Genomic DNA, 24,468 nt, shown 5'->3' on the forward strand with positions numbered 1-24,468 from the left:
AATCACATCTCCAAAATCTGGAAGCTACAAGATTAACTTTATAATTAACTTTACAAAATGTGAATAAATAAGCATTACATCTGGCAGAATAGCCTGAATGCTAAAGGGCTAGTTCACTAGAAATAGCAACCAAATTTCTTAATTGTCCACGCCAAGACCACGTTTAAAAACAAATATGAAAGGACACACCAACTTATATAACTTTATATTAACTACATCTGAAAATTGAAAGGCAGGATGGTCATGCCTGGAACACATCTGATAATAGATCTTCTCAATCATGAATGACTAGGGTATTCAGGTGGAAAAGGAATGAGGGAGGAGCTAAACAACTACAGGTTTTGACTTTGTTGTTACACTTTCCATTTTGATTTTAATTATTTTTGCCCTTGTCATCCTAAGTTTATTAACACAAGAAGAGTAACAACACAGACATAAGCTTTTTTAACCTACATACAACTATATATATATATATATATATATATATACACACATACACACACACACACATATGTGTGTATATATATATATATTATATATATATATATATATATATATAGAAAATAGTAAGAAGTGAAAAAACTACAGAAGGCTTGTTTTAAAAGGTTAAAAAATATATATTTGAGTCAATTTGTCTGAAGAATATTATAAATTCTTTTCTTACAATAACATAGTTTAGAAGAAATGACCGGTTTCGCGTTTAGCTTTTCAAATTTCTTAAAACGTTATGTTTATGTTGAGAAGAGTTCTAAATAAGAGGAGGTAATAAGTGATTTATTCCGGTGTAAGAAAAAAATTTATAATATTCTTCAGACATATTGACACAAATATATATTTTTTAACCTTTTAAAACAAGCCTTCTGTGGTTTTTTCACTTCTTACTATTTTCTATATATTCAACCACGTGCTTTCACAAACCAACTTTCTCATCTATATATATATATATATATATACATACATACACACACACATATCATCATCATCAACATTTAATGTCTGTTTTCTCCCTGCAAGTATAGATTGGATGGTTCTTCAGGAATTGGCAAGCTGGAGAGAGCTACACTGGGCTCTATTTGTCTGTCTTATCATGAGTGTGTGTGTGTATATATATATATATATATATATTATATATATATATATATATATATATATATATACACACACAAATATATATACGTATATATATATATATATATATACTTACACACACACACATCCATATATATATATATATATATATACATACACACATACACACATATACATATATATATGTACACACATACACACACACACACACACACATATAAACACACATATTCTCTTATTTGTTTCAGTCATTTGACTGTGGCCATGCTGGATCACTGCCTTAAAGGGTTATAGTCAAAGAAATCACCCCCAGGACTTATTCTTTGCAAGCCTAGTACTTACTGTATCAGTCTCTTTTGCCGAACTGTTAAGTAACACACCAACATCAGCTGTCAAGTGATTGCGGGGGTGACAAACACAGACATACACACACACAGATATATACACACATATATACACAACAGGCTTTTTTCAGTCTCAGCCTACCAAATCCACTCAGAAAGCTTGGTCAGCCTGAGGCTTTAGTAGAAGACACTTGCCCAAATTGCCATGCAGTGGGACTGAACCCAGAATCAAGTGGTTAGGAAGCAAGCTTATTACCACACAGCCATGCCTGTGCCTAACAGGTATGTATATTGTTTGTGTCAAAGCATCTGTTCGACTATATGTGTTCTTTAGTGTATGTATGTGTACATGTTTGTGTTAGTTAGCATGTGTGTGTTTGTGCTTGTTGCCTTGTATGCTTGTGTCAAAGCATATGTTTGTGTGTATACGTGTGTTTGTTTGTATGTATGCATTTGTGTCAAAGCATCTGTTAGTTTGTATGCGTCTGTGTGTATTCTTTAGTGTGCATGTGTATTTGTCTGTGTTTGTTAGTATGTGTGTGTTTGTGCTGTTTGTATATAAATGTTTGTGTCAAAGCCGCTGTTTATCTGTGTGTATGTGTGTGCATATGTATTTGTATATATATATGTGTCAAAGCAAGCATTTGTGTCATTATGTCTCTGCATGTGAATATATTAGTGAGTATGTAGTCAGTGTTTGTATCCATTTTACAAGATGGAATGTATGTATGTGTGTATCTTCAAATATACATGTATGTATTTGGATGTATGTGTGAGTTTGAATATGTATACATTAAAGGGTTTAAGTCAGAGAGCATGTGTTAGTGTGAATCAGTTTTTGTTTATGTTAGTCAGTGTTTGTGTTAGTGCACATGTGTTAATGCATTAATGTTAATGTATTTGCATTAGAACGTATGTTAATGTATTGTGTTAGTGTGTCCACATGTTAGTGTAATTACATATTTGTTTGTTTGCCTATTTGTAATTTTGAATAATAGTGTTTGTATTATATATGTGCATGTGTGTATGTATATATAGATACACACACACACACACATAGCTTGCACCCAGTGGAAACTATTGACACACAAGAGGTACAGTGAAATTGTAGGAAGGTTAACAGAGAAAGTAGCGTTTGTGTGTGGAAGATGTACCGGAGCCATAAAGACAACAGATGTATGGGAAACTGATTTTCTCAAGTGTCCCAAAGGCTCTCAGGAAGTAGTAGATAATTTCTGCTACCTAGGTGACCCAATTAGCAGTGGAGGAGGATACACTGAAAGTGTAATTGCTAGAATAAGAATAGGATGGAAATATTTCAGAGAGCTCTTACCTCTGTTGGCAACCAAAAGTCTCTCACTGATTGTATGATGTAGGTGTACAAACTGCCATGCTACATGGTAATGAGACATAGGCCTTGAATGTAGAGGACATGCAAAGACTAGAGAGGAATGAAGCTGGTATGTTCCACTAGATGTGCAATGTCAGTGTACATGTGCAACAGATCACTAGTGTATTGAGGGAAAAGTTAGGCATATGAGGAATTAGACGCAGTGTGCAAGAGAGAAGACTGTGCTGATTTGGTCACGTGATGCAGATGGATGAAGACAACTGCATAAAGAGTTGCTGATCACTCAAAGTAAAGACAAGTTGTGGAAGAGGGAGACCCTGGAAGACATGAGACCAAGTATTGAAGGCTGATCTTAAAAGGCCGGGCTTTACAAAGGAGATAACAAAGGACTGAAATATGTGGCACATTGCTGTACACAAGAAGACCCACCTGTCACAACAGAACTGATAAGCAAAAACCACGATGTCATGTAAAAGGCACTGGTGTTGGTGTCACATAAAAAGCACTGGTGTTGGTGCCATGTAAAAAGCATCCAGTGCACTTTGTAAAGTGGTTGGTGTTAAGAAGAGCATCTAGCTGTAGAACCCAAGACAATAACAGATTATGGAATGTGGTGTGGATCCTGGTTTTGTTAGCTTCTCTCAACCTGTCCAATCCATGCCAGCATGGAAAATGGAAGTTAAATGATAATGATGATGCTGCTGCTTATGATATAGAAGCATGTTATCTCTTATATTCTATCTTTTATTTGTTTCAATTATTAGATTGCAGCCAAGCTGGCACTCTATCAGGAATTTTAGTGGAACTAGTTGACCCCAGCACTCATTTTCTTTTTTAGCTTGGTACCTATTCTATTGGTCTCTTTTTGCCATACTGATAGGTTACATGGATGCAAACACACCAACACTGGTTATCAAGCAGTGGTGGGTGACAAACAAAGAACGAAAACACAGAGACACGTATGTGTGTGTGTGTGTGTGTGTGTTTGAGTGTATGTGTGTGCGCATGCATGTGTGTGTGTGTATGTGTGTGCGTGAAATGCTTCTTTCAGTTTCCATTGGTCAGCCTGGAGCTATAGTAAAAAACACTTGAAGGTATCATGTAGTGGGACTGAACATGGAACCATGTGGTTGGGAAGCAAATTTCTTACCACACAGTCATGCCTGCACCTATGTATGTATATATATATATATATACACACACTCCGTAAAAAACCATGTAATTTGTGCACCTGTGTAATTTATGCAGGTGATTTTCAGGATAAAAATCATTAAAAAATGTTACAACTCGTAAAATTCACACCCAAAAGTTTTCAAAATTGTCGATATGGCCAGGGGAAAAAGGTTTTTAATTTAGTCATATTTAGCATAATTTCACTTATGATTAAATTTTATTAAATTTTCATTAAAAATAAATAATTTCTGTTTAACAGGTATCACATTAAAAGATATTAAATTACAAACTGTTTGTGTTATTTATAATAAACTTTATTTTACACTTCCTGCCCACAAAAGATTATGTCCAGTCTTTAGCGTACTGCTGTATGTCTTCTCAAATCACAATCACAGAAAAAGTTGTTGATAAGAATTATTAACAAAAACAAAGCTGATAAATATGCATAGGTGTTGCAAACTAAGTTTAATTATGAATAAACATCAGTTTGAATGATACTTTACTCAACCAAGTAAAATATGTAAAATATGGCCTGGACCGTGATTACCAGTCAACTTCAAACTTCAAAAAGTAGTTAACCATTTAATGGTTTTAGTAAATTTATACAGAAAAAGTAAGCATTATACTGTACAGCATAAATAAAAGTCAACTTCATTATATCTAAGCCATAGTTTTTCCTGTAAAAACTTATTCTGACATTAAATGAATCAACTTCCAGTATGAATGTTTATGTCTTTTTTCAACAAAAAAATTTCTAAACAAATTCTGAAAACAGTCTATGAGTGTTATTTACGCATGCCTAAAGTTTATTTTTATTTTTGTCAAAAAAAGGCATTTTACACACACATAAAATCATTAAAGACCACAAAAACCAAAGTCACTAAAAAAGATCCTTACAAAAGCAAAATTATTCTCTAAAATATGGGACACAAAAGTGAAAAAATGTGGTCGACCAAACTATACAACATGCTCAAACCTTCTAGAAGGATCAGAATTCCTTTTTAAAGAGGGACAAAAATTTAAAATCAAATGTGACTTTACTTGTGCCTTGCAAAACCTGATTTATGTTATAAGATGCTTGGGTTGCCACCAAAACTACACAGGATCCATAGGATTACCGCACAGAGGCAGATGCACTCTGCACCAACAGCAGATTGCACTCCCAGAATATAGAATGATACCCTTTAGTGAACACATTGACAGATGTGCAAAACAACTGCTACCACAATTTGTAATCTTCCCAGTTTATCAATGTGCTATTGGAACACCAACACAAATTAAATTAAATAAGGAAACCTACTTCATTGAAAAATATAAACCAAAGCTTAACCATTTCTAATATCTTATTCTATCTAAGCCAAATGTTAAATTAACAAAACCTAATCATTCCCAACATTTTTTATTATCTCCCCTAAACTGAAAAAAACCCTAATTACTCCCCCTGTCTCAAACTCTTCTACATCACACCATAGTGAAGAAATTTAAGAAATTTGAAAAGAAAATGCGCAACCAGTTATTTCTCTAAAATCTACGTCACTATACATAAAATTTTATAACATTTTTCTAACAAGATGATTTTAATAGAAGCAAGCTCAGTCGTCTGTTTAGTTCTGTCAGCAAGGAATTGAGAACATCTAGATTACTAGAATGAGGAGCATTTTGTTGCAGGAGTTATTGTAAAATAAGAGGAAAATGGAGGGCTAGTGCAGGAATTGCCATAAGGAAAAATGGAGTGCTTCATCAGGTAACAATGCAGCTGAAATACAAAGCCCTTCTTGAGAGTAGCACAGGTAGGCTGAAATATGACACTGCTCCAGCATGAGGAATCTGTTGTAGGAAAAAGTGCAAGTTTCAGTGGAAGACTGCTGAAGCAATGTGTAAATAGACTGTGCTCAGATGAAGTGAGAACAGACACTGAAATAGAATGTCACCTGACAAGAAATCTGGAAGTGGAAATCTCACACACACACACACAGGTTTCTTTCAGTTTACATCTATTAAATCCAGGCTTTGTTTCAGCCTGTGACTATAACAGAAGACATTTACTTGCCCAAGGTGCCACACAGAGGGACTGAACCAAAAACCATCTGGTTGCAAAACAAACATCAAAGACACATAGTTATATGTGTGTGTATGTGCGCATACATAGGAGAATAACAGTCACATATTGTGCTTTACAAGACACATCTTGATTTATCTGAAAACAAAATATTTTTCATTGAAAGAGTTCAATACATAATTATAGATTGATTATAGCCTTGACAACAATAATATATAAAGAAATAGAAAGCAATGACAGAATCTCAAAGATGTCATACAAAGCAAGTGTGTGTGTGTGTGGCGGTGGGTAGATGCAGGCATGGCTTGTGATAAGAAGCTTGCTTCCCAACTACATCATTCCAAGTTTGGTTCCACTGCGTGGCACTTTGGGCAAGTGTCTTCTACTGTAGCCTCCGGCCAACCAAAGCCTTGTGAGTGGATTTGGTAGACGGAAACTGAAAAGAAGCCTATCATGTATCTGTGTGTGTGTGTGGTGTGTGTGTGTGTGTGTGTGTGTGTGTGTGTGTGTGTGTGTGTGTGAGTGTGTTTGTCTCTCAACCACTGCTTGACAACCAGTGTTGGTGTATTCACATCCCCATAACTTAGTGGCTTGATGGAAGAGAACAATAGAACAAGTAACTGGCTTAAAATCTAGGCCATAAGTATTGGAGGTACATTTTATAACCTACAAATGAATGAAGTGTAACATAAGGCACAGCAAGTGGAAGATGAGGACAGACCTAACTAATAATATAAATACTATTTAAAATTTTGTCTCACAAAATTTGTTTAAAACCATTAAATCACTTGACTGAGTCTGATATCATCATCATAATCCATCCTTTCTAATTCTGGAACATGCAGCAGAAGTGTAAAGACTGATCCTCCTGGTGGGGTAATGTACTCATGCCGGTGCCATGATAAAGTGCCCATGTGGTGTCATGTAAAAGCACTCTTGCAGTGCCACATAAAAGTCCCTTTGTAGCAACATGTAAAAGCACCCATGCAGTGTCATGTAAAAGTGCCCATACAGTGCCACATAAAAGCACCCAGCACACTCTGCAAAGTGGTTGGTGTTAGGAAGGCCATCCAGCCATAGAAACCATGCCAAATCAGACTGGAGTCTGGTGCAGCTTCTCAGCTTGCCAGCTCTGGTCACAGTTTCCAACCCATGCCAGCTTGGACAACAGACATTATATAATGATGATGATGGGGTTGTTGATTACATCCACTTTCGTACTTGAATGGTACTTTATTTTAATGACCCTGAAAGTATGAAAGGCAAAATTGACCTCAGCAGTATTTGAATTCAGAATGTCAACAGCTGGAAGGAATTCTGCTCAATATTTTGTTCACCACAGTAATGATTCTGCCAGCATCTCTAACACTTTTATATCCATTTTTGTTGGCTGAGATCTGTTTAGACAGTATCATATGACTAGATACCATTTCTGGTACCAACTCTTGTTCTTACAGGTAAAGTATTTTCTTTATCTTTTAGCTTTTACTTGTTTCCATCATTTGACTGTGGCCATGTCAGAGCAGTGCCTTGAAGGGTTATAGTCAAACAAATTGACTTCTGGTGTTATTTTTTTAAGGTTAGTACTTATTTTTTGGTCTCTTTTAAGCCTAGTATTTATTTTATTGATCCTGCTAAGTTATGGGAACATAAACACACCAACACTGGTTATCAAGCAGTGGTGGGGGACAAATACTGACAAAGACACACACACAGATATATACATACATACATACATACATACAGACTTTCGGTTTCTGACTACAAATCCACTCACAAAGCTTTGGTCAGCCAGAGGCTATAGTAGAAGACAATTGACCAAAGTGTCAAGCTTCTTACCACACAGCCATGCCTGCACCTAGACTTTACACAAACCATTAAAGTACTGAACTTTGTTTACAATGGATATAAACTTAGCGGTATTTCGTCACTCTCTACATTCTAAGTTCAAATTTCATTGAGGTCAACTTTGCCTTTCATCCTTTTGGAGTCAGTAAAATAAGTACCCGTTGAACACCTGGGTTGATGTAATCAACTTAAACCCTGCTCCTGAAATTGTCGGCCTCAAGCCAAAATTTGAAACCAGTATGAAAATACACAGAATCAAACAATCACACACAGACACACACACAAAATGAAGCTTCAGTACAGTTCCGATCTATCAAATTTCAATTGCTAGGCATTGTTCAATCCAAGGTTATAGTAGAAGCCACTTACTCGAGGTACCACATGAATGTCAAAAATAACATGACTGCAATGCAAACTCCTTAACCTCATACATGTGGATGAGCAAGAGAGAGAGACAGAGAGAGACAGGCAGGCAGGCAGAGAGACATACAGACAGGTACTGAGGAAATGTTTTGGTTGTTTTTAGAGTTAATAACACTTCAACAGCATCACTCACAACTGAATTTAACCCAGTATATCAACTGAGCTGAACAAAGCAATAATGTTGATATCTATAGCTATATTTGTGTTATAAATTCTTTATCATCATCAACCATTTTCTTTATAATAAAACAATATATGTGAGTCTCAATGGTTAGCCACTGTGTGTGTGTGTGTGTTCACTTATTTTGTTTTCCTTATTTACAGATTTTCTTTCAATATCCAATCTGCAGGAATATTTACACATATATATCCAATATAAAGACCACAATCATATAAATACACACACACACACACTGACATAGAAAGATACACACATAAAAACTCTGGTGATAACAAAACTGTTAAAACATAATCATTCACACACACATACACACACAAATACATGTCTACTCACACACATATCACATACATAAACATTCACAGACCAGTAGAAGCATCATCGTTCAAATATAAACACATTGAAACATGCATGCACAGCACAAAAGCATTCACACACAAACACACACACAGATGTACTTGTATATAAGCATACATTATAGTACACAACTTGAATATTTATATACAAACATGTACACTGAGTAAAATAAATAATAAAAATAAAATTGTATTTATTCTACAGTTATACATGTGTGTGTGTGTGCATGAGAGAGAGAGAGAGAGAAAGAGAGAGAGAGAAAGTGAGAGAGAGAAAGACAGAGAGAGAGAGTGAGTAGTGCGTATTTAAAGTTTTGCATCTTTAAGGTGTTATTGTCACTTCGTATTTCAATATCCAATCATCTTATTTATTCAGCTTTATGTTCTTTTAGGTTTTCTTTATATTTATTTTATTCTTTTTCATTTTATTTATCTATTTGTTTATATATATATTTATTTATTTAGTTATTTATTTATTTATTTATGTATTTTTTTTAACCAAAACAAAATCATATAAAAATATTTGCTAGGTAGTTCTGTTATGAAAAACAATTTTCACAGTTCTGCCTCAGAAAGTTCTTCAAATTTATTCACACATTTCAAGAATCTTTTCCTTTCTTTTTCTTTCTCTCTCTTTTTTTTCCTTTTCACTATGAACTCTTTTATCAATTCTTCATATTAAATAATTTTCTATTTGTTGTATACTATTTGATTCTATAACTTTAGGCAAAAGAAAAAAAAAGAAAAAGAGAGTTCTGTCTTCCAAAACAAGATGCTTATAATAATGAGTTGCAACTCACTAAGCTAAAAATAAAAAAGTAAAACTTATTGACACATTACTAACAGCAAGGAGACATTCATATATGTATGTACACACACACACACACACACACACACATGCATGCAAATGGATATATATATATATATATATATATTATATATATATATATATATACATATACACACATATGTATGCATGTATACACAAACACATATATATACATACACACACACACAAATGGATATATATATATATATACACATACGCATATGTATGCATGTATACACAAACACACATATATATATATATATATATATGTATGTATATATACACACACAACATATATATATATATACACGTACATATATATATATATACACACATATATATATATACACACATACACATATATATACACATACAAACACACATACACACATATATACACATACACACATATACACATGCATACATACACATACACAGTTATAATCATCATTAATATCAATATTATCCCCCACCACCATCATCATCATTTCACACCATTACTCCCTTACATCACACTTGTCTGGTACGAAAGTATTTCAATGCAGAAGCCTTGCATATACTTTGACACTTTAGCTCTCACCGGATCATCAAAAGTGCAATGTGTTGAATCCATTGACATATTTATGGAGATTTCAGGTTTTCCCCTTAAGTTTTAAGTCAGTGGTTCTCAAGCGGGTCCATATAAGATTTTGTTAAAATTTATATGCAATAAACTGGTTATACTTCTTGTTATCATCATTGTTTAACATCCTCCTTCCATGCTGGTATGGTTTGGATGGTTTCATAGGAGCTGGCCAGGTGGGAACCTGCACCATGCTTCTGTGTTTGTTTTGGCATGGTTATTTTACTGGCTGGATGCTTATCCTAGCACAAGCCACTACGTGATGCTGCATGGTGAGGTCAGGCAGTGAGCTGGCAGAAACATTAGCATGCCAGGCGAAATGCTTAGTATTATTTCGTCTGCCGCTACGTTCTGAGTTCAAATTCCGCCGAGGTCGACTTTGCCTTTCATCCTTTCGGGGTCGATTAAATAAGTACCAGTTACACACTGGGGTCGATATAATCAGCTTAATCCATTTGTCTGTCCTTCTTTGTCCCCTCTATGTTTAGCCCCTTGTGGGTAGTAAAGAAATAGGTTTTTACAGCCGGATGCCCTTCCAAATGTCAACCAGTTCACAGAGTGGGCTGGATGCTTTTATAAAACACAAAATATTTTAACATCCCTAACATATTTATTTATGAAAACAAAAAATAACAGGATTTTTTAAACATTGAATGGCTATGAGGGTCCACCTGAGTTAAATAGGAATCAAAGAGGTCCAGAGGTAAAAGTTGGTTGAGAACTACTGCTTAGGCTTAGCCTGAGATTATTTTCATGGTTGGATAGCTTTCCAGTGATTTATGTTGGTTGTGTGTGTCCTGACACCAGAACTGGAAATAAATGTTCTTAATCTAGGTTTCAGTAATTTCTCTCTTTCTTTGATCCTCGGTGTGTTTTGTGGGGGAAGTAAATAAAAAAAAAAGAAAAAAAAGAACAGAAGACAAAGTTTGAAGGTCCATCATCAATATCATCATTGTCGAATTCCACTTTTCTATGCATGTAAGGGTTGGAGAGAATTTGTTGAGGCAGATTTTTTATGGTTGGGTGCCCTTCATGTTATCAACTCTCAGTTGTTTCCAAGTAAGGTAATATTTCCCCCCTAACCAGATATGTTTTCACAGAAGAATGGAAATGAAAGATACTGCTTGCATGACAGAAATACTTGTTTATAACTATCATGCTATGTCATGGCAAGGAGACAATAACTGCCATCCACTCCATACACACGCACACACACACACGAGATGCATTTCTTTTAGTTTCTATCAACCAAATCCACTCAGCCCAAGGCTAGTAGAAGATACTTGCCCAAGGTGCCACCACGTGGTTGGAAAGCAAACTTCTTAACCACATAACCATTTGTCGGTCCACTTTTCAATTTTAGGCATTGTGATGATGGAAGCATCAGGATGACTTGCTTGTGCAGAAAGATATTATCCCACATTGAGTAACATAGTAGAGTAATTACAGAAATCCCAATTTAATCTTAAACTATCCAATAAAAATGTCAATTTATGGCTGGTTGTTTTCCTCCTTGTTTGAACTTATAAATTACAAAAATTTTCATAAACATTGTATAAATCCAGTCTTTTGTAATTAAAGGAAGTCAATCCACTAAAAGGTGTTCTATAACTCAATTCTATGGAGTTACGCATTGACAAAATGCATGAGGCAGTCTGCAGTCTCTAACTGCTGCAAGAATTAATATTTTATGCACAGTCCTGCAGCTAATTATTTAACAATTAAGTGGTACAAAAAAACAAAAATGTCACAGCAAACATTATTCAAGATATACCAAATCAGAGAAATATGGATCCAAGGTTATTGCCAGTTCAAATATACTTGGGGTATATTTGAACCTGCAAAAAAGCCATTCACTATGTTTTGTCATGGAGAAAATTTCTCGCTGTAGACAGATTGCAGCACCATCTATTCATTTTAGAATGGTTATCTGCTTTTCAGTTACAGAAACTGAACAGGGTGCACTGCAAGCTGATAAGAGAGATTATTTCTCTTACAATATTCCCATCATCATACAATGACTGGTAGTGCTAATTGGCAGCTACTTTTAGGGGTATTTACACCATTTGTCTACGAGAAAATTTCTCCATGATAAAACACAATGAATGGTTTGTTTACAGTTTTGAATATGCTCCAAGCATATTTGAAATGGTAATAACTTTGTATTTATACACACTGCTTAGTGTCAAAACCTTATAATTTGTTTAAGATGAGCTGCTGATTAGCACTACCTGTCACTGTACAATGACAGGAATATCATAACAGAGACAACCTCCCTTATCAGCTCCCAGTGCACCCAGTTTGGTTTCTGCATCTGAAAAGGAGATAACCACTCCAAAATGTTTACATCTCACTGTCTGGGTAGGTGGCATTGCAAGCTAATTTGGTGTATGCATACCATTTGTCTACAATGAGAAATTTTCTTTGTGACTTAACACAATGAATGGCTTTCTTATTGGTTCGAATATACCCCAAGCATATTTGAACTGGTAATAACATTGCATTTATACACATCACTGCTTAGCGCTGCCACCCAGAACTACAGATGCTATATTGGAAAGACAACTGAATTCGAAAAAAAAGAATTGGCAAATAAGATGCAAATCTATCTTGCAGTTACCAATCAAGAGGTGGTTCTGGCAAGATCACACAGCTGTCAACATGGTCAGATATGAAATAAATTAGAAGATGTATGGGTACTAAATGTCATCTAAGCAATTCAGTGAGTTCCAAACGGTAAGTACTACCAAGCTCTTATAACCTTAACCGAGACACTAATAAAGATTTCGTCTTTGTGTATTGTACCTAGAACAAGCCAGACTTGGAGTCGATAACTTTCCAAGCTGAAAGTACAAGAAGAGTTGAACTCAATCGTTAGTTTCTCAATTTCACTGCTACTTTATATTGGTTGAGTACCTATTTACAACCCAGGTGGACTGGGTTGTAAATGACTTATTAAAGCCCATATCTATAATAATAATAAGAGGGAGTATACATGATGATAAGATATTTTCTAAACAAAAGGAAGGGATAGGATACATGTCAGTGAATGTATGTATGTTAAATACATATATATGCTCACACAAAAGTAGACACACATACATGCAAGCAATGACAGATGCATGGAAAACTGAAAGACAGACAGACAGATTGATAAAGACAAAGAAAGAGAGAGAAATTTATTTAAAAGAAAACTTTTGTGAACAAATTTTTGATGTACATCAGTATCAAAATACATATCCATATTATGTGTAAATTTTTAAAAAAGTGCTTGCAATGTCTTTACACACACACACACACACACACACTCTCTCTCTCTCTCTTTCTCACTCTCTTGTGTATGCATGTAAACATACATATGTAGGCATATATTTAACAACAGTAGATAAGTGTGTAATCATGTGCAGAAATATATTGTAGAATATTTATGAGCAGAGAAAAGGAAATGCAGAGTAATTTAAGAAAACTGCAGTAACTGTTGCAAGAGAGGTGGTGAGGACTGGAGAGAGAAAGGGAGAGAGAGGGAGAGAGGGAGAGAGAGAGAGTAATGAAATAAATTTGTGGCTACTCTTTCACCTGTGAAACAACAGGTTGGCTGTTTCAGTGTTTGGTGACTATGTGAAGTTCTAATTCTAAAATTAACTTCTCACTGAATGTTAGTCACACTGTTCACCACTAACAAGAGCGTCCAAGACTGCGAAACTAATGCTCTCCCATTCCCGCTACCACTCTTGCACAATGACCAGTTTCCGTTGCAGTAGCTTCCCAATCTAGCGTGGCAGTAGTGAAAAGCGGAATAGTTAACTGACAGCAGATGCTTCTTCCTCCCCACAACAGAATTAACCAGCTGGTCAGTGAGCCAGGCCAGAGGATGCTGATCACTTGACCAATTCAGCTGACACACTTTGGTGATTCCTCACTTCGATATCAAAAGTTGTAAAATCAATATGTTGCCAGTTATGGGAAGCAGTAGCTGTCCTGCAAACAGGAGTTCAATTCCAGCAAGAGGCTGAAACATTCAGAAAAGAAATAAACAAGAAAGGCTAAACTAGTGGGTGTTTGGTTTTGTCACTCACACAGTGATGTACTCATGGCAATGGTGAGTTAATAATAATGAACATATATGGTCACTAGACCTACTAGAAATAGCAGCCAAATCTTCCTGTAGGGTTCTGTCACTAGCACTGTGATTAACTCATAGCAATAAGGAGTTAATAACAATGAACGAATGTGGTCGCTAGACCTACTAAAAATAACAGCCAAATATACCTGAAATTATGCACTCTACCAGCTTAAACAAGGGCATAACACACTAGATAATTTAGTCCTACATACCCTAAAAAAGACAGCATTGACATGGCTGGAATGGAATGCCAAAATGATCATAAGTCAGCTCAGTAAGGAGCAGCCAGGAGCTAAACAACAAAAACAAATTATGGTAATGACATGCAAACATTCTCCACCACCACCACCACCACCACCACAACAGCAGCAGCAGCAGCAATATTATATTTGCTTTCCAAACTGGTATGGGGTGAAGAGGCTGAATAGGCTGATGCTGTCTGAGCTACACCCTTCCTAGATAGGTTGGAAGGCTATACCTTACTCATCTGCTTCATTTTTATAGCTTGCTTCCTACAGCTAGATGTCCTTCCTGACAGCAACAGCTTCACAATATGACAATATTTATCCACAGTTAAATGAAACTGTTTTCCTGGAACAAACTATACTTTGGTAGACACCATGCGAGGAACTCTCACATTGGCTTTCAGTGCAAAATACATTCTTGTTTATATGACTAGCAGGGAGATAAATTCCCACCACCTCCAGATCACATGATTAAGACCTTCCTTGGTCTTGTCAATGATGGATACTCGACTGCTAGAGATAGCAGTGACTCATCTCCCCACCAGCAATATATGGAATAACAGTTCCAGAATAGGCATTGATGTTGCGATTAGCAACTGATGCTAACATATATACTTTACAGTAAGTCCTGGGTACATTCAATCGTATCTTTGACCAAACTAAAGGGTCTCCTCAACCCAATGTTGTACTGAGTTCACATTTGGTAGCTACATATTTACAGCTAGGTATATCATCATCATTTTAATACACAATTTTTCATATTTACATGGGACAAATGAAGTTAATTGGGACAGAGTTTCTATGGCCAAATGCCCTTCCAGTCATTAACCCTCACCTGTTTCCAAGCAACATAAGATTTCCCCACAGACAGACATGTTTTTGCAGCATATTGGAAATGGACGATACTGCCTGTATGACGATGATACTCATCTACAGCAATCACACAATGTTAAAACAAAGGAAAGCAAACACACACACAAAGGTGTTGACATCACACATTCTTGGTATGGACACCAGCAGAAATCACAAGCTAACAAGAGAGCCGCTTGAAGATCACTCAAATAGCTAGAAGTAGCAGCTAAATCCCCCTAAAATCATACGCTACTGATATAAAATACAAAAAAGGGATTCACTGGACAATATAGTCTGAAATAAAGTGTATGAAAACCAATGGTCTGAAATGTCTTTGATTTAAGGCCTTCTTAATAAGGACTAGACTAGGATGAGACATTAACAACAAGAAAAAGGAAAGAAACTGGACAATGGGAGTAAAAAAGTTAAACCACTGTATGTTGAAGCATGCAGTGTAATCCTTAACCAGGCAAATATATGGTGTGTCGGACAGTGCATCTGTGGATCAAATCTGGGTTTTTGACTGACTACTTACATGTCAAAGTCTGCTTAATCAGGCTGCCTTTAGGCTACACAATAATGGAGAAAGAAGAAAGTGATAAAATAAAACAAAAAAAAAAAAAAACTGAAGAAAATGAAAGATGAAAATGAAATAGAAGTAAATGAAGAGAATGAAGAAAAAAAATGAAAATATAAAAAGAACAAAAAGGAAAATAGAAATATATATTAAAAAAATACAAAAAATAAAGGAAAAATGAAAAAAAAAAAGTAAAAACCAGAGCATCAATAACAACACCAGAATCAGCAAAAGAAGCAGGAAGACGAAGAACAACTTGAGAAAGGAATAGCAGGGTGGAGGTAAGAACTGTGTGTTTACATGCCAACAGTTTGACTTGAAGAACTAAATACACAGATTGGAGGTTCCAAAAATGAAAACAGACATTTGAGTAAACTGTTTTTGCAGCTGGAAGTAAGCTTTAATGAAAAATGGACATTACTAGCTTTTAACAGCCATTAAGACAAACTGACATTTGAAGAATTTCAAAGTAACTATGGGTATTCATTTCTTTTTTTTTTTTTTTTTCTTAGCAGAAGGTGGTGGATGAGCAGAATCCTTAGAGTAATATGATAAATACTTTGTGATATTTAGTTACGTATCTTTATGTTCTGAGTTCAAATTCTGCTGAGGTTAATTTTCTCTTATTGTTCTGAGGTTGATAAAATAGATAGCAATGAAACACTGGACTAGTTGACACTCTAAAATTTGTGGCCTCGTGCAAGAAATCCCACTAGGGAATAGGGGATGCAGAAACAGTAGAATAGTGGACAAAAAGCCTGGCAGTATTTTGTTAAGCTCTGAGTTCAAATTCTGCAAAGGTTATACTCTGCCTTTCATTCTTCTGGTTTTGATAAAATTAAGTACTGAATCAATATATTTCATTATACCCTCCCATTACATTTGAGGTCTAGTTTCTATGTTAGAAATAAACATTATTATTGCTATAACAGTTAAGGCAGCAAGCAGGCAGAATCTGTCTTCACATTCAGAGTTCAAATTCCGCTGGGATCAACTTTAGCTTTCATCCTTCCAGGGTTGATAAAATGATTATCAGTTGAATATTGGGGTCAATGTTATCAACTTACTGCCTCCCAAAACCTCTGGCCTTGTGCTAAAATTCAAAACCAATATTACATAATTAGGGGGCAAATTACCTGAAATGGTAGAGCATTGGACAAAATGCCTTGTGGAATTTATTTCAGCTCCTTGCAGTCTAAGACCAAATCCTACTAAAGTCAGCTTTGCCTTTTATCATACAGAGGTTGATGAATAAGATATCAACATAGAGCAGTGGGCTGATGGGATTGTTAAGGCACTAGATAGGATGCTTTGTAGTATTTTTTCAAGTTCTTTCCATTCTGAGTTCAAATATAGCCATAGTATACTAAAGTCGTAGACTTAATCCACTGCCCAGTTTAACACCTTTACCTAGTTCTTTGGTGCCTTAATTGGGGTTTACTTTGTTTGTTGCAAGCATTCAGGCATATCTCCAATTTGAGGATACCTTTCTCTCTCTCTCTCTCTCCCACTAGTCTAAGAAGTCTTGTTAAGGATTATGAGCATTGCTTTTCCTCCAATATCATAAACAAAATATGTCACAATCAGTCAAACACTATTATCATCTATGTATCTGTTAATCATATCTCAGTGTAAAAAAAAAATAAGAAAGAAAAACAAAGAACTTCATTTTTTGATCTTCATGAATCAATAATTTAGCCTCTGTGCAGTCACACAAACTTTCCGAGAAATTGTAATTAAATCTCCTTCAAATGACACCCGATAGTCTTTAGAAAAAATGCATAACAGAGCTATATAGTCTGGAAAAAGAAAAATACATTCAGCAGTCACACCTACCCTACAATGCCTTAAGACATAGGTGTGCTTAATGCTAAAGTTGATCTGTGGACAAAACAATGACGACTATATTATCATTATCATTCATTGACATATTGAATGTATTTCTCTGACATTAATACCAATAAGGAATTTGTTTTTTTAATTTTGTAATCATGTTTCTAATCATTCTTGAAGAGGAGCAGTACTCAGGCATTTTATTAGCCAACCCCACCCTCCCCACGTTTTTTTTTTTTTGTTTAGACCAGAAGACAGTGATGATAATGGAGAATCATAACAAGGCAGATTATGAAGATGAAAGAAATATATGCTAACTAAAGTATGAACTTACCGCCACAGGCAGAAGAATGCCACATAACTATAAGCATTTGTTGATAAGAAGAGTGAAGAGTGTAAGATTTCTGGAATGAGTTGCTTCTTGTAGTATTCTAGTCCTCGTTTTCTGACAATGGCTGCAAACTGATAAGTGTATTCATATTAGACACAGAAACATCAACAGAAAACAATAGGTGCAAATAGAATAAATGTTTGCTTCTAACATGCAAAACAATAAAGATAACATAAGGTCATATATACAGGCATAACAGATTGAAGTACTTATATTTAGTGTTCTTTCTCTACTATCCTGAGTTCAAATAGGCTTTTCATTCTTGTAGTTGGTAAGATGAATGACAAAATAAGTACCAGCTATATACTGAGGTTTGATTTTACAAAAATCAGCTACTTAAACATTTAACATTTAAACTGACCATATCTAGCCAAAATAATTTATCTGTTCTATTTTCAAACTGGCCAGATATGGCCTCTTGTACTTGCCCTACAATATTATTCTGAAAATTAACAATCATGTATTGACATCTCAAAGATACAAGGTAATGAATGACTAATTCAAATCAATCAACATCATCATCATTTAATGTCCATTTTCCAAACTGGCATGGGTTGGACAGTTTAACAGGATATGGCCAGCTGAGGAGCTATCCAGGCTTCATGTCTGTTTTGCGATGGTTTCTGTGGCTGCATGCCTTTCCCAATGCTAACCACTTTACAGAGTGTACTGGGGTGATTTTTACACAGCACTGGCACAGGTGTGTTTACATGGCACTGTTACGGGTGCTTTTTTACATGACACCAGCCCCATAAGCCTGCAAGATTAGGAATGCTCAGCTGGAGAAGGATTCAGGGGACATGCCTATATGCAAGAACAACCACAATTTTACTTAGCTTGATGTGTCTTCTCATATTTTATGTAACTTGACTTGTCTTCTCAATGTGCATAAATAGGCATGACATTTGACAGAAAGATCTGAATGCTATAGGGTTAATGACAATATGAAACATTTTTATAGTTAGTGCAATCAATGAAGGATTATAGAGGTAGAAAATTGGCTAAGTCACCCAATGCATTGGATAAAAGCACCTAAGAGTATTGGGTCTGGTACTTTACATTCTGAGTTCAACTTGAGATCAACTTTGCATTCTTTCAGGGTGGATTAAAAAAATACCACTTCAGGGTGGTAGATTGGTGGAACTGCTTGAGTATATCTGTTCCATTTCTTTGCATTCCAAATCAAATTCCACTGCCTGTCACTAGCTTTCTCAAGCCAGTATATATAATATATATATATATATATATATATACCATTCCACTCATATTACACTTATATGTGTATATGTGAATGTCAGTGTGTGTGTCTGTGGAAGTGTGTTTATAGTGTAAATGTGGTTGCATATGTATGTTGTATATATAGCTAGCTAGCTAAACACACTCACACACACATACATGTACATATGTATATATATATATATATATATATATATATATATATAATATATATATATATATATATATATATATATATATATATATACATACATATATATGAATGCGAATGTGTATGCATAGGTGCATTTAGTGGCCACAGGCTTCCAATATCGCATAGAGTGACTCAAGGACTGGAGTAAGTAGTCAATCACATCTATGTGCATGACTGAAAAGTGTGGACTTTAATATAAAGTGGAAGAAATGCGAAGGTAAAACAGAATTAATTGATGAGCCAGAAATAATGACCAGTCAGACTTTAATGTCACTGTGTGTTTTGCCTCATCTCTTCACTATTCCCAAATTTTGATATTTCAAAATAGCTTTTCTTCCTTCTGAGCAAGATGACTGAGTAGTTGATAAAGCAAGTGATAAAAACAAGCACTAGCTCTGCATTGAGGTTTCAATTCAATTGATTGTATCTCTCTACCTTAAACAATTGGTGATTTATGATGGCGTAAAGCACAATTGTTTGGTCTAGCAGTACTACTGTGCTGGTTCAATAAGCTCTACAGAGCAGAAGTACCATCAGCTGAGCCTGTCTGAAATGTGTGCAGGGCAATAAATCTCTTCTTCATGGACTCACCAACTGACTTGGGGAGTTACATTGGACAGCTGGTACTGTATGCAGGAGGAATCTAGTTATCAGCTGAGTTCTTCTTGAAGATCATCCTGCTTTCTTTCTTTGCCTGGGAAGAGCAAGAATTTTGTAATTTCTGTCTGGTAGCCTTGATGAAAGAGGTTGTGTGGTTGGACAAGATTGAAAGTCCTTATCAACTTTCTCAAGTTAGTTGGAAAAAAAGAATGAGAGTGGAGAGGAAACAGTTGCATCCCAGAAAATTGGATGAAAGGTGGGGAAGAATAGAGAGTATGGTCCAAGGAAATGGGCAGCTCAGAGCATGCACCTATAGTTTTGAAGAGACAGCTAGGGTGAAGCTGTTATTATTATTAAGGCAGTGAGCTGGCAGAATCTTTAGCACACCAGAAAAATGCTTAGTGGCATTTCACCCTTCTTTACATTCCGAGTTCATATCCCACCAAGACTGATTTTGTCTTTCATCCTTTCGAAGTTGATGAAAAAAGTGCCATTCGAGCACTGGGATCAATGTAATTGATTATACTCCTCCCACAAAATTTCAGGCCTTGTTCCTATAGTAGAAAGGATTATTATTAAGGTGATGATATCTTGCAGGCACTTTGTGACTTTACCAGTGCTGATGCCACATAAAAAGCACCCAGTACATTCTGTTAAGAGGTTGGTGTTAGGATGGGCATCCAACTGTAGAAACCATGTCAAAATAGACATAGAACCTGATGAAGCACTTTAGCTGGTTTGTTCTTTGCAAACTGTCCAAACACATGCCAGCATGGAAAAATGGACGTTAAATGATGATGAAGATGATAATGATGAAGATGATAATGATGAAGATGAGGATGATGAAGATGAGGATGATGAGATGGCAGAATTGTTAGCATGATAGACAAAATTCTTTACAGCATTTCTTCCGGCTTTAGCTTCTGAGTTCAAATTCTGCTGAGGATAACTTTATCTTCTATCATTTCAGGGTTGATAAAATAAGTGCCAGTTGATCACTGGGATCAAAGTAATCAACTAGCTCTCTTCCCTAAAATTTCAGACCTTGTGCCTATAATAGGATTATTATTATTAATACACACACATACACACATGGATGTGTGTGTGTGTGTGTGAGACAGGATTCTACACACTTCCTGTCAGCCAAATTCATCCACAAGGCATTGATCGGCCCGGGGCAATAGTAGAAGACACGCATGTCTCAGGTGCAACACAGTGGGGTTGAACCCAAAACTACATAGTTGCAAAGTGAACTTCTTAACCAGAGAGTCATACCTGTGTCTATGGGCAAACAAATTTTTATTTTTTTAAATTTTTGTTTGTCAACAGTCTCTCAGAATTGTTGTAGAAAAAAACTGAAACTAATCAAGAAATTTCGTTAATAATAACATGACTCGAGAAATAACCTTGAGGAGAGAGGGGGAGGGGGAAGAGAAAGAGGGAATAGAGAGGAAAAGGAAAGAGAGAGAATGCAATTTCATAGGAAGTGTGTATGAAAGGAATAAGAAGGAAATGTGAGAGAAAGAAAAAGAAAGAGAATGCTTCAATGTTTCCTATGAAGAAGAGGAGAGTGAGTGAGACAAAGAAAAATCTAGAAAAGGTTGTAAGGGAAAAAAAAGAGAAGTGTTGTGGGGAGGTGCAAGGTGAAGGATGAAAAACGTTTTAAAAGCACTAGTTTCAAAGAAATAGTGGAAGTGAATGAGAATTTGGAGTGGACAAGAGAGAGAGAGAGAGATATAGGGGTGTGTAAAGGATGATAGAATTGGAGAATAAGGTAAAATAGAAAAAAATCCTAAACCAAAGGAAAAGCAGAGTCAGAAGAAGAATGCAATGAAGAAATTGGAAGAAACAAGTTTCTAGGAAAGAAGTAAGACAAGATTGAATAAGAAATTAAATGAGTAAGCGATGGTGGGAAAGAAAGGCTGATAGATGCTCTAGCTGAAGGGAAGAAGAGAGGAGGAGGGGGAGGAGAAAAGAATGTTAGAAATTGTTATCTGAAAAAACAACAAGATAATTGAAAGAGAGAGAAAGGAAAAGAGATGGGAGAAGAGGAGGACAATAAGATGAAGCAATAACAGAAGCTGTAGCTGGAAGAAAGAGAGAGTAAGTAAGGGAGAGAGAGAGAGAGAGAGTGTGTGTGTGTGTGTGAGAAAAGAGAAATAAAGGAATGTTTTGGAAAGAAATGGCAAATACACTGCATGCGTTAGAAGAAAGATTCAGGGATGCTGAGTTAAAGAGCAAACTTCTATGCCATAATTATTTTCTTGCATTTTGAGATAGCAATAGAGGCAACAGCAATTCTTCATTGATTCTTCAGAATTTACTAAACAAATAGGAAGAGTGAGAAAGACAGAGAAAGAGAGACAAACAAAGAAAGTGAAAGAGATAGACAAATAAACAAGATTATTGTTTTTCAGCCCCTAAATCAGCCATGATCAAGCAAACCTATAATCAAAGACATTCCAGCTGTGACCATCTTGTCTGATATTCAGACATCAAAGGTGTTCTCTCTTTTTAATATGACAAAATGAATCTGAGGGGGACTCGACTGTTATTCCTAGTAGGCTGAATGCCCACATACAAATTTCCTTATTGGCACATTGTTGTTGTTATTCTCGTTTAGGCCCAAGTATGTGCTAATGAAGCAGACTAATGGCAAAAAAATATTGTATATTTGACCTTCCCATCTTACAATGTATCTCTGGCTAGATTGCCCAACATATCAATCACTTTTATAAGCTGGTAGAGTATCATTGAAAGAAATTTAGCTGTTAATTCTGGTAGGTCAAGTGACCATATAGAGGCTTCTTTATTAGCTTGTCAGTCAGAGAAGAAGAAAGGACAAGTAGATGGTGCTGAGAAGTAGATGGACCAGAGAAGAAATAGATGGACTAGAGGAGCAGGAAAGGCTAGAAAGAAAAGGAAGTGAAGGGGCAAGAGGGGAAGATGAAGAAAACAAAATGTAATATTCCCCAATGAAGGCGACACATTGCATGTGTAACAAGAAAGTTTAGGGTAATGGAGTCAAAAGTGCAAACTTCCATATAATAATTACTGTCTTGGATTTTATGATGCCAACGATAGCGGTAGAGAGAACCAGTAGTAATGGTTGTGATGGCATTGGTGCTTCATTCTTCAGTTTTACAACAACAACTGTCAATCAATCAATTAATCACTCATCAGTCGAAATGGATCAATAACCAGCCACCCATTACCACCACCACTACCACTACCTCTGTAATGAGACATTACTTTTGGTATTTTTATGATTGACTCTTCCAATACCCTTCCTACAAGAGTAGGAGAGGAAGCATAAGGAAGAGTAAGGGGAAGGGAAGAAGGCAGTCAGTGCCAAGGAATGGTGGGGAAATATGAAGAGTTAAAGTGTAGGGAGTGTGGGACAGAGGAGAAAGAGAAGAGAGAGTAAGGATGGATAGTGAAGTGGAAGAGAGTAAAGGAGAGAAGGAAGGAGATAATTGATGGTAAGTAGGAAGGAGAGGGGAAAGAAGAGGATGAGAGAGAAATGAAGGTGGTGAGATAAAGATGGGAGAATGGTTAAAGAGAAATAGAAGGAAAAAAGAGAAAAGAAAAGAAAGAGACAAAGAAAGAAGCAAAGAAAAGGAAGGGAGAATGAAAGAAAGAAAGAATAAAAGAGATGAACAAAAGCGAAGAATGAAAAGAAAAAGACAGAGAAGATATGGAAGAAAGAAGAAAAAAAAACTGAATAAAGCAAAGTGTGAAAAAAGAATGAAAGAAAAATAAAATAAAGATGAAATAATGCAAGCAAAGGGACAATGACAATCAAAATCAGCAGAGTCCTGGAAAAATGTCTTGTAGTATCTAGTTCCATTTTTTTAATGACCTGAATGCAAATCTTATTAGGGTCACCTTTGCCTTTCATTCTTGTGGTGTAAATAAACTAAATACTGGTCAAGTTGTTGGGTTGATTTAATTAACTACACCCCCATGTCTGTTAAAAATCAATATTATTACAATTATGAACAGTGTCACATCACTGAAGACTGAGTCACTGGATTAAATTTGTGCCAGATTCCTGATGAAACTGATGTCTCTAATGTTCTCTTTCCTTTCTGATCCTTTGCCATGTGAGTCAATGGGACTCTCTCCAACCCACAGTTTATGAAC

General features: G+C 35.8%; 1 protein-coding gene across 1 annotated transcript in view; it reads right to left on the reverse strand.

Moving 5' to 3' along the window:
• Nucleotides 1-24,468, reverse strand: part of LOC115217359 (transmembrane protein 135-like) — a 631,865-nt gene that overhangs the window by 560,838 nt on the left and 46,559 nt on the right. The window contains exon 2 of the mRNA XM_029787031.2: nucleotides 18,237-18,364. Coding sequence (XP_029642891.1) covers nucleotides 18,237-18,364 — 128 coding nt within the window. The remainder of the gene's footprint in view (nucleotides 1-18,236; nucleotides 18,365-24,468) is intronic.

Source organism: Octopus sinensis, linkage group LG1, assembly GCF_006345805.1.
Source record: "Octopus sinensis linkage group LG1, ASM634580v1, whole genome shotgun sequence".
Taxonomy (NCBI): domain Eukaryota; kingdom Metazoa; phylum Mollusca; class Cephalopoda; order Octopoda; family Octopodidae; genus Octopus; species Octopus sinensis.